This window comes from Penicillium vulpinum, assembly GCF_028829585.1.
Source record: "Penicillium vulpinum strain IBT 29486 chromosome Unknown utg000001l_segment0_segment0, whole genome shotgun sequence".
Lineage (NCBI taxonomy): Eukaryota > Fungi > Ascomycota > Eurotiomycetes > Eurotiales > Aspergillaceae > Penicillium > Penicillium vulpinum.
In genome coordinates, this window is record NW_026643241.1 from 4,631,791 (window position 1) to 4,646,866 (window position 15,076).

A 15,076-nucleotide genomic window follows, 5' to 3' on the forward strand; every position below is an offset into this window, starting at 1 on the left:
TAGCATCCCCCAGGCTTTTCACCCAAAATTATTTCACCTGCTCACTGAGCAAAGGGGTGAGCAAAGGTGAGCAGATAGAGTCGCTCCCCACCCCCGTCGCCCTCCTAAAGCTCTCTTCTATCAACGTCCAGAATTCTCTTCGCAATATAGCGCCAAGACTCCCTCTATCCAAGCTCGAAATGGTCCAGAACATGATATCAAGCAAATCGCTGACTACCTCGCAAATGGCTAAAGCTGCTGAATGTAGTAAGCGTTCCATAATCAACATCAGCAATAACCTCCGCCGATTCGGAAATGTCAGAGCACCCCCAACTCGAGTCGGTCGACGACGAAGCATCACACCTCCGATGATAGAAGCACTATGTGATCGCCTCCTCGAAAAACCCGGGCTATACGTGGACGAGATGGCAATATTTCTATGGGACGAGTTCCGTGTTCAGGTCACAAATTCGAGCCTCAAGTGGGCTCTCGCATCGGTAAATTGGTCGAAGAAGGTGGCTCGACAGAGAGCAAAGGAACAGAATGCGGATTTACGAGATTCCTATTTGCACTATCTGTCGGACTTTAAGTCGTATCACTTAGTCTATGTGGATGAGTCTGGATGTGATAAACGGATCGGGTTTAGACGGACAGGTTGGTCTCCGTTAGGCACGGCGCCATTGCAGGTAGCCAACTTTCACCGCGACCAACGGTACCAGATCTTGCCTGCGTATTGCCAAGATGGGATCGTACTCTCTCGTGTTTTCCAGGGCTCCACCGACGCTGCATTATTTGAGGACTTCATTAATCAGCTTCTAAGGCATTGTGGAAGATGGCCTGAGCCAAAGTCCGTTCTAGTCATGGACAACGCGTCTTTTCATCGTTCTGATCGTATCGATGCAATGTGCACTGCAGCAGGAGTTAAGCTAGTGTATCTGCCACCGTACTCACCCGACCTGAATCCGATCGAGGAGTTTTTCTCGGAGTTGAAAGCATTCATTAGACGGAACTGGGTACGGTATGAGGAAAACTCAGAACAAGGGTTTCAAACCTTCCTCGACTGGTGTATTGAGGTTGTTGGGTCTCGAAAACAAAGTGCTTTGGGTCATTTTAGACATTCTGGCGTTGATATCCAGGCTCAGAATTCAATGACTAGACCAGCGATATAGGAACGTCACATAGATATATACATATGTACTACGGACTGCTAATGAAACCCACCTAAGGCTCTACTCATTTTCCGTCTACCGTTGTGTCCTATTTATATTCTGAAGTAGATATTCGAAACAAGTACTGTAGTTCAATAACAAATATCGCGATTCTCCTAGCCACTATTGTATGCTTCTTTAGAGTACTATCTATATACACTCAATCGGCGAAATATTCCTCTTACTTATGACCCATTTCACCACATCTCTTACGAATTGACGGGCAATACCCACCATGATCCCTTGATCGATAAAGAATGACGGATCTTGGTCCTCGTAGATTAGCTGAAGATCGAAACCATTCGCCAGTGCGATATCAAATGCTTGACGAAACTGAGCTTTTAAATGGTCATCAGCGACATTCGCCTCATGCCATGCGCTATACTCTCTGACCGCAACATCTCGAAGTCCAGGAATATTCAAGTCGCCATTGACTTGGGCCTTTGGTGACGAAGGCATTGCTGGGGATGCGGAGGATGCGGGCGTCTCCAATTGAGAGGAAGGTTGCACCCCATTAAAATGTATATTGATGGGACAACTTCCTGGGATACTGGACAATTTTTTTTTCTTGGATTGTTGGTTCTCCAGCCGCTGCCGCTCTTCCATGAATAGTTCTTCACGAAAGATTTCCGGGACGTCTTCATGAGACTGCAGGGTGTTGCCTTTTTCCACCAAGGCAATTAAACGTTTTAAATGGTGGCTCCTCAGCGCATAGTGCTTTTTCCCGTGTGGGTATTGCCAGCAATGTGGGCCAAGATGGCATGATGAAGAAGGACAACGCATCAGGTTGTACACAGCTCGCCAAACGGATTCTTGCCCAGATGAATTCTCTTCGGCATCCACTTGAACGTCTAGTTCGTTGAGCATCCGTTTAGTGACCGATGACCTTCCTCTTTTTTCGACCCTGCCTGAGGCAGTTTTGGAGAGACGGTCGTCCTCAATATATTTAAAGTTAATACTTAACCTCAGTTTCTTGCCTCGACGGCACAGTTCGCCCCACCTGAGCAGTTGCTTTTCCACGGCAGTCCAATCGATGTCGAGATGGTCAAATCGTTTCGTCAGGTCGCGTTGGGAGCGATCATTCACCGACACGACAATCGAGGTGTCGTCCGACTTTACCCTTCCTTTACCGGGGGCTTTCCATCTAACAACTTTTCCAACTTACCCTTCAGGGTCGTCGGCCAGTAGGCACTCGGAATCAGGGCTACGTCCTCTTCAGTGTCCCGCGAGAGCACTTTCTTATTCACGATGACTTTCCACTCTATCGTATATTGGATGCAGTTTGCCGGCAGTTCGTTACTTGACATTCCCTCATACCATTCGGATAGCTCAAGTAGTCGAGGAGGTTGTGGTTGCTGTTGTGACAGGACTTCCGGATCGTTTTCGAAGTGATAATCGAGGGAAGGGCTGCGCCCATAACTTGACGCAGGCGTGCGACCGTAGAATCCTGGAGTGGGGGCATATTGCGAATCTTGATCCCCAAGTTCGAGGTCATGCGGCTGAGAATCATGGTCATTAGGACACGAATTAGCAGTCATCGTGCTCGTTTCAAGGCTCTAGCAGATCCAACATCAGCATGATCACGACCAGTCAGTTCAGGAGATGCTAGTCCCCAATCAGAAGGCCAAGCCTGTTACAAGAAGCAAAAAATATTACCCACTAGTACTGTCTCTATACAACTCGCTCGTTCACAGTGGTCACTCTAGAGGGCAAGTGGTTGGCAGAATGGGGATTCTAATTCCTGCCACGTCTCCAAATGAGCTGCAGGCATTCGTTTGTTTGGCTTGTTTGCTAGATCAACGTTCTAGAATCCCTGGAGACCATACGAGTCAAATACAGAAGCTATTTTAAGCTGTTATTTACGATTGTATCGGAATACTGCCAAGAAAGGGGTTCAGGGGAAGAGTAACCGTAATAGGTATAGTGTGTTTCGACAGAGGGTTCGAGAAAGAATCTCTGTGAAGAAGTGGTGAAACTGATTTCGATCCATCCTGTATATCAATACATACTATAGAATTTATAGATCTGTTTTCGGGCAATCGATCTGTTTTCGATAATGCTTTTGGAGCTTGAGATGTATTTCGCCCTTGATCCAATTGATCAACCGTGGATGGTTTGACTTCTGAATTGAACTCGCTGCTTTATGGTATTGGTCTAGCATCCGCATCAAAGCATCAAACGCAGTGTTATGATAGGAACGACCGTATTCTGCGGCGAAAAATGAATCGGCGTTCGACAGCCGCAAATTGCTGAGGTTAATGAAAGAGGACTTGACTAGTTCAACTATAGCTGCGTCGACCTCTATAAGAATTCACTTACCACCTTAGCAAAAGGAGGGTCTACCGAACACCGAGCCTTTCAGCTGGAGACGACCAGTTTGACCTAGCGGAGAATCTTGGCCGTAAGGACTAGACGGACCCCGCCATCTACGCACAAGACTTTTCATAGAATTACCAAAATAGTATAGCTCAGAATGCATACCCTACAAAGACACTTTGCCTCCACCAACCAGCGTTGTTACTCATTCTGTACGTTGGTGGTTTTAGCCAGTAATCAGCTTCCATTAAATCGCCTCCCTACTTCCAGATCCTGCTTACGCCCTCGGACCAAAATGATCGGCATGCTCTTGCCTTTATTTATTGGTGATATTATATGACATATAATTTCAACTCAACATAAGCCAGGTCCTCCGCTAAATTTTGTAATGGCTTTTCCTGCTCTAGTGGTCTCTTTGAAATACGCGCACTCAGCCGAATGCTAGGAGACTTCAAGTTTGACGAAATCCTTCTAAACTGATTTTCCACACCTGGCTGCTTCTTCTGCCCACCTGGCTGCTTCTTCGGAGTCATTGACCTGGTGTGTTTCCTCATAACGAAGCTTCAACAAGCGTTCGAGAAGATAAAAAACCTCTCTGTGTGCCCTGAGTACACCCCCCGCCCTACGAGACCAGTCAATGGCAAAATTGAGGTATTCTATCTTGTTTTCTGCTTCATACAGAAGTTCAAGCATAGCCCCGAGCTCATAGAAGCAAATACCATGCACATCAGGGCTAGCCACTGTGACTTTCAAGGCCACAGTATAAGCTACCTTGACCCCATCATGAAGGTCAACGATATTTCCGACACGTTGATACCGGAAACCCAAGTCGCATGCAAGATCGCGTAGGCAATCTAACCATTTACGATCTTGCTCAACGGTAGACTGATAAACCCGTTGACATAGAGAAATCGCTTGATCGAGATCATCTAGATTTTCCGATTTCTTGTATCGGAGACGGAGAGTGAAAGCGAGCTCAACCAAGACATCGACGTAGAACAGGGAATCTTCAGTGATCTCTTTAACTGCTAGGCGAAGGTAATGGATAGCACCTTCGCCATCGACAGAATTTTCTGTGGCGCCAAACCGAATTCCGAGCCTCTTCCCGATGTTGAGCCAGAACAGTATAAGGTCATCGTTGATAGCATTATCTCTGGCAGGCAATGTAGCCATACTTGCAGCATAAGTGAGTTGAATTGCACTATCAAGATCAGGCAAATCTCCCGTTAACATGAATCGAAATTCGAGCAGTTTCGATAGGCGGTTTAGGCGCGGACTGAGGCCGGGATGGTTGTAAGTAGTCATCTTGGTCGCAAGCCGAGAATACTCGATCGCCAAGTTGAGATCCTCGATATCCTTTGTTTGCGCGTATCGTATATGAAACTGTGTCTCAAGACCGTCGAGGAGCGCGGGATCAATGGCAGCCTGAAGTGCTAGAAAGCCATGCCGAAAAGCTTCATCGACCAAGTCCGGCATCAGGGTTGTGAGTTGACTTTGAGCGTAGAGACTGATTTTGAGGGCGTCTAAGCGTGGGTCTAGGTTTGAATAAAGCTGCTTATTGCTCTCCTGGAATCGAGAGTCGAATAATCCCACTAGACGATTTAGATGCGCTGCACAGTCGACATAAGAAGTCGCTTTAGCCGCAAGCTGACAAAACTGTACTGCTACATCAAGATCATCGGGACTTCGTGCTTGCTGGAATTGAGCGTCCTGCTGCATCCCAAGGTTCCCCAAGAGCGCGGGATAAACAGCTGCCTGAAGCGCTAGGAATCGAAGCCTAAGTGGTTCATCGACATCACCCGTCGGATCTTCAAGCTGATCTTGAGAGCTTCCGAGGGCATCTAAGTGTGCGGAAATCTGATCATTCTTCATTTTGCGATGTGGGCTTTTCGTCTGGGTAGTATGCAAGGTAAGCGGATGGACGGGAACAATCAAAAAAGGTACTTACAATGACAAGTCTAAGCGCCTAATACTCGCAACAAGTGATCGGCGAGAAAACAGAATACTTTGAACGGGCTCGGAAGGAAGCTGGGGCAGAAGTCACGGAGTTTGTGGGTTAAATGATTCTCGGATATATTGAGAAAGGGGTGGGCTATCCATCACCTTTATAGCCCATCATCAATCCAAAAGAGGCTAGGTGCGAGGTGCGAGGTAAAGGTACGAAGCAGCCATAGATGTGAAATTAATCTAATTATGGGCCTATTACGCGGCCTTTGGATGATTGGCTTAATCAACGGGATATGACAGGTGCTCTTGACGGGCTGATTCAGGCTCCGTAGACGGCGTAATGTCTATGTAGCGTATGCACTCTGAGCTATACCGCTTTAGGATTGTGTGACCGTTCGATAACGGTAATCACGTATAGCAACTATAATTTAACTACATATTCGAGGCCCTTAATAAGGCTTTTTGTATAGCCTTCTTCCTTATCTGCTAAGTGGCTTTGCATAACTTTCGCTGTAGAGAGTGAGCAATTAATGCTAATTTACATTGCAAGTCTTGACTTTTTTTCTTTACAAGGTCTACGTCTGCTGGGCGACTTCTAAAGATCATCAGAACAAGCTAATAGTCCCTAGGCCTTGACTCGTCCGTCTTACGCGCTTCATTTCCTTGGAGAAATTACAATTCACTAGTTCTTCTTTTATATGTAGCCGTAACAATCCCACACACGTTCCGATCTCCTATACACCTATCACAGCGAATCACTTCACAATATCCATATGCTCTTTTAAGAAAAGAAAGTACAAAAGAAAATCAGTCTCCAAGCAAAGCCTAAACAAATCTGCCATCTCCCTTTAAGCCAATAAATGCCACAGTATCCTACCGGAGCTTGTAAGGGATCACCCGAATTGACCTCCACCAGACCTGATGGGGCCTTTCACGAACCGCCTATTCTTCTGTGGGTAAGGGGGGAAAAGGTAACGAGAGATACAATTTGTAAAAGCTAACGTGAAGTATTGGAGGGGAGACAAAAGGACGTCCTTCAACATAAAGCATTAACGAGTTAGGGTTACCCTTGGTTGCTGCCAATCTTTTGGAGAATCCAGTCTCTCACACTTAGCATACCAATAGTCTCCTCCATCCCTCAAAAGTCTAGTCATATGATATTCGCTTTCGAAAACCCGCCCTTTCGCCATATGATGAGGTCGGCCGAGGTGTCAAAGAATATTAAGCATTGGTTATCTAGAACCTCGGGGAAAGAGCAGAATCTAGTCCTGGCAAAATAATGTTCAACACTTATTGATTTCCATCGTAAGGGTGGACACTCCTGCAACCTGCGAAGCTGGCATCACCTGAGCCCTGCTGGGACGCCTTTTCTGACTACCCGAGATTGTAGCCTTTCGATCGATCGATAGTACGCGGCTCGTAGTGTCCGGCCACATCGACGTTGCCGCCCCGGGAATTGGCGGTTAAAGCTCTTAAGGATATCGTCCTATCTTCGGTTAAGAGCAGCGCGTTTGTACCAAATAAACCAAAGCTCCTCGTTATTGTATTTGTGGTTTCGACTATTGCGATTGCTGATGTGACTAGACTGCGACATCGCCCATGGACGGGCGGGTGGGCAGTGCCCACGGGCCTTATGTAAGCGGGCGATGGGCACTATCCATACGCCCATGGACGGGCCCTACCCTTAGGGCCCATTGTCCATGGACACCGTGGGCGCCCGTGGGCCTTTTTAGTAAGCAAAATTAGCGCAACACGTGATTTTTATTGACAGATTTCAAAATATTTCAACTAAATTTATATTTTTTATATATTTACAATCATAATTCCGGATTTTTAATAAGATATATATAAATATATATACTATAATTTACTATATATCTAATTTTTATATATATTTAAGACAACTTTATATAATGGTGGGCATCGTGGGCATGCCCGCCGTGGGCATGCCCGTGGGCCTTGGGCGTTATGGACGGGCACTCGAAAATCCAAATAGCCCAAGGCCCACCGTGGACGGGCGATGTCGCAGTCTAGATGTGACTAGTCTCTTTCGTAGTAGTCGAAGAAATGTGTGATAGGCCTGAAAGTTGCACCTGCTTGGAATGGGTGCTACCGGGTTGGGCCGTTGATTTCGGTGTCACTGTATCCAAACAAAAGACAGGATCAAGGCTATTCGATGTTTCCTTCGAGTAGGACCCGGGTGCCAGCGGATTTTTGGAAGGAATAACACCGAACTAATCCTCATTGGATCAAGTGGCTTCTCGATGCCTGCTGTATCGTATGCGCCACATCTATAAAGCTTAGTCGAGCTTGGTTGAAAGTCTCTAGTAAAAACATAGAACCTACATAGTATTGGGTATATTCCTGTTAGCACGAATTATACAGGAAAGCCTGGTTCCTCTTTGCACTTGGTATTTTCAATCGCAATGTGAGGATTGACTTCTCTATATACGAAGTTAAGTTAGCTTAAACCTAAGAAGAATAGAGGGCGCAGATTTGCACACCTGAGTGCGATTGTGGAAAAATGGAAAGCAGTAAAGTGCGCAAAAAATGAGAAAATACCAGCTCGCAATAAGGGTGATCAAAGTTAGCTCTATAGTATCCATACTAGGGGAAGGTGAATTGAAATATATCTTTCGTACAATGATCAGGCTTTATATATCTATTAAATTATACTATTATATGCGACCCGATTACTGACAATGTTTTGCTTCTTCTGGCGACGAGCAAACATCAGACTTATTGGTTATGGCCGCTATCTCAGTTAGTATATATCTATCTGGACTGAAGAGTTCAATTGGTCGAAGTAACTAGATCTGCACGCTCTCGCTCTACATTTGATGGAGGTGAAAATAAATGCTACGTTTGCAAAAGCGTGCGGATGGGCACACAGCATGAGAGACCTGATGATAATTGAGTGAGAATACTTCAAGGTCGATACCAAAAAAATTGAGCCTCGCCAAGGACTCAGTGTAGGAGCAAAACATGAATTGAATTATATGTGCACTGGTCAAATGAATCCGAGTTGTTCCTGGCGCCTGTCAAGGTCTTTAAGAGTGTTATAATACTAGTCGGTCAAACCCTTATTCATCTCGTATCCTAAAACTGCTGCTAACTCTTTCGTTCTGTTACCCTTATATACGTATTTTGAGCGTAGGTGCTGATAACAAAGAGCTTTCTTCAAGTCAAGGTCTTTTGCCGATTGTTGTAAGACAATCGGATCATCGCTGCTCAACGGAATGAATTTTATAATCCCATATTTCCCCCAAACCTGTGTAACACCAGCCTCGAGCACGGCAAGGTCCACCAGGAATGCATCCTTCGTATTTCCATAGTCCTCAGTGCCAAGCTCTTGAAGAGGAACGGCATCAACAACCACATCGTGGAGGCCCTTTCTTTTCTTCCATAAGTTGGAGTCCATTGGGATAGAACCAAATTCGCAGTCTTGTTTGGTTAGAGCTTGGTTTTAACGAGAAGGAAAGGGGAACCCACAAGCAAGCTAACCGGCGCTGGATCTTCGACAGGAACACCAGAGACTGAAGAGGTAGGCTGTTCTTTCGACATCACGGCTATATCTGTTTTCGTAGGTTCGATCGTAGAACTTTGATCGGAATCTGGACCTCCGAATAAAACTGTTTCTCGGGACTTTGGGGGGTTCGTTTCCTGTGAAATTCAGGAATATTAGATTGGGGGTTTGCTGAAAAGCAATCTGGCCTCGGTTCTCAAGCTCCTTTATTGCTAATTATCTTATATTGGCCCAGGGCAAATCGGGCTAGGGTTGCTTTGCGGGGATAAGGGATGGGATTGCGATGATCACTTACCAGATTAGGGTCGCCCATTGGGGGACCTAAATCGGGCTAGCGTTACTTTCAGGGGATAAGAGATGGGATTGCGATGATCACTTACCAGATTAGGGTCGCCCATTGGGGGACCTAAATCGGGCTAGCGTTACTTTCAGGGGATAAGAGATGGGATTGCGATGATCACTTACCAGATTAGGGTCGCCCATTGGGGGACCTAAATCGGGCTAGCGTTACTTTCAGGGGATAAGAGATGGGATTGCGATGATCACTTACCAGATTAGGGTCGCCCATTGGGGGACCTAAATCGGGCTAGCGTTACTTTCAGGGGATAAGAGATGGGATTGCGATGATCACTTACCAGATTAGGGTCGCCCATTGGGGGAACCTAAATTGGGCTAGCGTTGCTTTTGCTAGGGTGTGTGGTGGAGTGGCGACAGGCAACAGTCAGGTTAAGGTCCCATCTTGTAGATTCAACGTAGTTGTGTTTTGACATGCGGGCAAGTAATAGGGCTGACTGGTCAGGTAGAGCTTGATTCAAGAACTGGTCGGCCGTATGGATATAAGATGGTAAAAAGCTTAGAGTAAACTTGGATATAACACAGGCACTAAAAAGGTGATTTTGATTTACAAAAGTCGAGACAAATTGTTCTAATATAGGGATTAAGAAGTGCAAGGGGTGTTCGCCTCACACTAGACACATCGATGTGATGAGACTGCAGGTATGGCGCATTTGATTGGCTCGTTGCTCGCGCCACCTGAACACCTATACTTGGGGGCGAGGCGGGAAAGAAAAACTATTTGGCGCTTTTTCGTCTTGTATTCGCCCATAGGTATGTAGGCAAGTATGCCTTGTTCCCGCCGATTTGGATTTGAGGGTGATAATACCGCCTATATCTGGTATCTTGAAGAGAGAATCTTTGCACTTGAGAAAATTCTTCACAGCACATCTCGACAAGATACCTATATCGAAGCCCTTCATCCTTCACGAGGCCAAGACAACTTTGCCAACAATCCGGGAAAAGATTTCGAAGTTGCGAGATATCATGAAAGCCGCGTCCCTGACAGGCAAGGATGGGATGATGGGACGCAACCCGTATCAGAGACCCCACCAAGCCCTGGTGACGAACAACACAACCACGAAGCTGAAGATGCGGTCTGTCAATGGACAGGATTGGAAATCATCGAATACAACCCGCTTAGTATGCTTCCGAAAGGTTCCGGGGCTAGATCGAAGATTAAAAAAAATAAACAGCCCGGGTCTTCTCCAAATAAAAACGAGCACCGCAGGGGAAGTGGTGGGCAACAGCTTAGGGTGAAGTCTGAACTTGATAAATTTCTTGAGGACCTACCTTCCTTGAAAGATTGGAAGCCCCCTATCGACGAAGCTCGACGCAGAATCGTTCTTCGGGAATTGGTCCGAGACTACGGGTCGGCTGCGCCGACCTGTACCTCGTTAAATAAGGTATTCAAAACACCATCGGGCAATTCGGCTGAGCCTGCCAATATAATTCCAATCCTGCGTCAATACAGACAGTTCACGGTGAGGAGCAGCAGTATAGATCGGAAAATCGCCTACTTCCGAGAGCTTGTCTTCGTTTCATTATGTGCTGTTGCGTTGAGAGTTCATGAAGACAAAGACCAAGTGTACGAAGTTATGCGAGATTTCCGGGGATCTAACGCTCAGTCAAAATATTTGAACAAACTTGTTTGCGGTGCAAAGTGGGCGAATCGTGCTATATCTCTCCTTAGCCAGACTAAATGGGCATCTAGAAGCTGGAGTGTTATTTTCGATGGTAAGTCAAATCCCATCAGGCTCTTCGCATCTGCTAAATCAAGAAGCGGAGCATCCAATTGGCTTTTACGCTCGATTCGCCGAGTTTTCTACCGAGACCAAGAAATTATTTTTAGGGAGAGTAAGGGAGAATACTATCAATGACTCTTCCGAACTTGCAATCACAGACGAAGCAGCCCCTCTCGTGGTACCTCTGATCGTAGAAAGGCTGTTCAAAAACACCACTTCGTAAGTTTCTCGTTGCTATTTCTGATTCCAAAGGCATGACTAACTAAAAGCAGATTGGAGGTAATTTGCAAGTGTCTGGGGTACAACTGCAAGGCTGTGAATTCATATCGGCTACTTTTCGACCAGGCATTAAGCCCTCATAGTAATAAAAGAGCCAACACATCAGCGCAACTAGGGCTATCAAAAAGGCGATGTCAAGGCCAACGCGACCCGCCAGTATCAGGTAAGTCTATGTCCATTTTCATAAGTCATCAGTAAATGACTTTTTCAGATTGCGATGACGACACGCTGCGACCAAGGAGCCAGCATTTAATGTTAACTGATGGCAAACCCCCAGACACTCAACTAAACTTGGAGCAAAGCAATGGGATATTCGACAAGGCCACTAGCTTGAGCTCCAGAACTCTGCAGAGCCGCCGGTCTCTATCACTTGATCTTCAAACAACACTGATATCTTCTACCCATGAAAGCCCTAGGGCAAACCCCGACGTTTCTGCCTTAGTAGATCCCTTCCCGGCCAGTGACTTCCCCCGAGATGATTTCAACAATCTACCCAATCTACCAGAGTCCGACCCCTTCCCAGCCAGTGACTTCCCTCAAGATGATTTCAACAATATACCCAATCTGCCAGAGTGCGACCCGCCTCCTTTCCTCGCCGACCCCTTCCCAGTCAGTGACTTCCCTCAAGATGATTTCAACAATATACCCAATCTGCCAGAGTGCGACCCGCCTCCTTTCCTCGCCGACCCCTTCCCAGTCAGTGACTTCCCTCAAGATGATTTCAACAATATACCCAATCTGCCAGAGTGCGACCCGCCTCCTTTCCTCGCCGACCCCTTCCCAGTCAGTGACTTCCCTCAAGATGATTTCAACAATATACCCAATCTGCCAGAGTGCGACCCGCCTCCTTTCCTCGCCGACCCCTTCTCAGCCAGTGACTTCCCTCATGGGTTTTTCAATGCTCCGCCAGCGTTGCCATTATCCAACATACATTCTATCCTAGCAAGATCTTTGCCACTCGGAGATAAAGCTGGCACGCCAAAAGGTTGCTCTGTCAACTCTGCTGTCACGAGGGAACCAGGGGATTGTTCGACAGGTTCCGTTGCCACACCTGGTTCTCGTCAGGGGAGTTTGGCCGGTTTTCCAGTGTGCCCTTCCAGCCATCTTCCAAATCTGACAAGCTCCGTCCTACATAGCGATACTTCAGAGCGGTTGTTTGAACATCCTTCTGGGCGGGCTGGAGGCTATTCTACTGTTTCAGGGGTCTCGAATTTCTCAGAGCATGCAAGGTATGAAGTTCAAATTGCGCGGAAACATGGTCATTTATCTTGGCTGGAGAAATTAGTGGCATAACACAAACCGTTGATAATATATACACAGTAATGAATACGATACTCAATTTTTATCTGATGCTCGAGGTCATAGGGAGATAGTATATGATTTGAAGAGAAGATGCCAATTCACATTTCATTGCCCAGCTGGGGATGAGTCGTCAGCCTTGGGTAAATAGACAATTAAGCAATCCAACTGACTGTCGAGTTTCAGCGGACTAGAGAATGAAATATAGGTTCCTGGTGTAAGGACCTCGCCTGCAGCTTGCACTTCCCCTGCCGCACCATCCGACCCGGGCTTAATTGATAAAGGAAAGAAAAGAGACTGGTAATGACGAGTGGGTTTGAAAGCAATCTTTCCCGTGATCCGCCAGATCGAGTAGCCGTACCCCTAAGAATGTTAGGGCAAGTTTGAGGCAAGTTTCAGGCAAGCAATATATCGATATACCTTGATTTTATTAAATCTCAGTTCCTCCAACAAAGGATCAACTCTCACATGGCGGCCTTCATCTGAGCATCTGAATAGGTGTTCCTGTTCCGCCTGGAACTTATTCGTTTCGGAGACCCATGCCGAGAGTTCTGTCAATCGCGAGCGGGCACTCTGATTTATCGTTGTGGGAGACATCGTGTGGATGAAGGTAAAGAGCTGTAAATTGTTTGTCAGAATATATTGAGTGTCAGCTGCAATTATATAGAAAACTCACCCAGGAGACAAACTGGTTCGGTAACCGACGAGCGCCAGCATTTATAGAGGGGTAGATACAACGAGACGTTGCTTGGATACCCGAGATGTCATCGGGCAATGATTAATAAGGTATATCACGTGAGATCATGACGTGGGTTCTGTGGTCCCTAACGGAAGTTAGGGACCTAATATATACCGCTGCAGTGACAAACACACGTTCTGTTTGTCCCTATGATCTTTTGGCCTAGCGGCAAAATGCTCTTATGTAATCCCTTAGGAGTTGCGGCCTAAGCGGTGCTTAGGATTACACTGGCGGGTATTATATGTCACGTGCTGAGTCTAGCTCTTTTAGGTTAGGCGCAGTATGTGCCCAGCAGATGTCGGGTGGTGATTGTTTCGAGCACAAGAGTACACGACTAAACCCTTGGCTGATAGAGCTGGATTGTGTGGTAGTGCCGTAGTAGCTATATGGTGGTATAAATAGTGTTCCGCGTGCAAGTGCGGTTGACAACAGACGCAATTGACTTTGTGAAAGGTGAGCCTAGGATATATATATTGACTAGTACGATTTGAAGTTTCAGCCGCGAACCTAATGAACATGGCCTTCTATGGGCTAGGTGAGCCCTTCGTACTTGCTATCTCCTGCTAATGTGTCATAAGATCAATACCCGCGTTCTCACTCCTAACAACGCGTATTTTGCACGATCATAGCCGCGTTGCGATAGGCGCGAAGTGATATTTCCCAAAACGGGGGTTCAACTGTAGACCCACCGGCCGGAACGCTAGCGCTCGTAAGATAATACGGATACGCGACCACAATGTCGTCAAGACACCTCGTCGGGTATCGGAGCTGGTATTCCTAGCACGATGCTGTCTATACTACCACAAGATTCACGTTGTCTGCCTCCATGCAGTTTTACCATGCTCCCCTTATGTGCTTGGTACTCCTGCAACACCTGCATAGCTTCGGTGATCCCACTACCGATACGAACCAACTCGTCTTCTAGGTAAGTTGCTCGAGATGAACTACTGTCCAACTCGTCCTGAAGCCGACGGATGTTTGCTTGCAATATACGGTTTTCGCCGAGGGACCCTTGCAGGTGGATACTGGTACGGTCAAGCTCGTCCTTCAATACATGATTGGCGCATTCCAGCTCGTGGATCTTTGCTGTGAAAGATCCGCTTTCCTCTTGGTCACTACGAGCTGCCCCGGCCTATTCAAATTTAGCATTGCGTTTACCTCGTCAGACAACTTCAGGGATCGTATAGCTCACCTCTTCTCGTGGCAGGTGGTCCCGTTCCAATTGGCTAACCTGTAGCGTCTGCGGAGTAACTGCCTCAAGCGACCGGCCCAATTCCTCACAAATGGACTTGTAAAGGCCCACGCTTCCACGGCCCAAATTTGACTGCAATAGGCTCTTCTTGGATTCCGTCACCGACCAAGCGTATTTATCTCCGACTGATGGCTGTAGGCGGACATCGGCGGGAGCGACGACAAGACCAAGTCGATCATCTGACGATCAGTTTCGCTTATCAGGCGGAGGAAGACTATAGCATACATATATGGGCTGCCAATACCTCACGACACTGTTGTCTGAAGAAGGCACGCTTCTCATTGCTTGTGAGGACCATGATTGTATTTGATTTGCCAAACAAGGCTGTAAGCCCTTGATATATGTTCGTTTTAGGCTTTAGAGATTGTATATCTTAAGGACTTGAACGTCCTAGTGGGGCTAACCGGTTACCGAAGACCAAAGTTAACCGAACGTTAGAAACCGGTAACAGGC

General features: G+C 46.7%; 4 protein-coding genes across 4 annotated transcripts; 1 reads left to right on the plus strand and 3 right to left on the minus strand.

The window, feature by feature from the left end:
* Nucleotides 1-3,974: 3,974 nt before the first annotated feature.
* Nucleotides 3,975-5,375, minus strand: N7479_001671 (uncharacterized protein; the record flags this gene model as incomplete). Its single annotated transcript, XM_057249368.1, has 1 exon — nucleotides 3,975-5,375. The coding sequence occupies one exon, from the start codon at nucleotides 5,373-5,375 to the stop codon at nucleotides 3,975-3,977; it is 1,401 nt and encodes a 466-aa protein (XP_057113800.1).
* Nucleotides 5,376-8,517: 3,142 nt separating this feature from the next.
* Nucleotides 8,518-9,629, minus strand: N7479_001672 (uncharacterized protein; the record flags this gene model as incomplete). Its single annotated transcript, XM_057249369.1, has 7 exons — nucleotides 8,518-8,894; nucleotides 8,939-9,113; nucleotides 9,272-9,307; nucleotides 9,357-9,392; nucleotides 9,442-9,477; nucleotides 9,527-9,562; nucleotides 9,612-9,629. The coding sequence occupies 7 exons, from the start codon at nucleotides 9,627-9,629 to the stop codon at nucleotides 8,518-8,520; spliced, it is 714 nt and encodes a 237-aa protein (XP_057113801.1).
* A 468-nt stretch (nucleotides 9,630-10,097) lies between these two features.
* On the plus strand, nucleotides 10,098-12,301 carry N7479_001673 (uncharacterized protein; the record flags this gene model as incomplete). The annotated part of the gene is made up of 5 exons (XM_057249370.1): nucleotides 10,098-11,046; nucleotides 11,093-11,273; nucleotides 11,327-11,496; nucleotides 11,545-12,223; nucleotides 12,277-12,301. The coding sequence occupies 5 exons, from the start codon at nucleotides 10,098-10,100 to the stop codon at nucleotides 12,299-12,301; spliced, it is 2,004 nt and encodes a 667-aa protein (XP_057113802.1).
* A 1,760-nt stretch (nucleotides 12,302-14,061) lies between these two features.
* Nucleotides 14,062-14,921, minus strand: N7479_001674 (uncharacterized protein; the record flags this gene model as incomplete). Its single annotated transcript, XM_057249371.1, has 4 exons — nucleotides 14,062-14,139; nucleotides 14,210-14,503; nucleotides 14,564-14,802; nucleotides 14,849-14,921. Coding segments are annotated over 4 exons (684 nt in total), but the record flags the coding sequence as incomplete, so codon positions are not given.
* Between the last annotated feature and the right edge of the window lie 155 nt (nucleotides 14,922-15,076).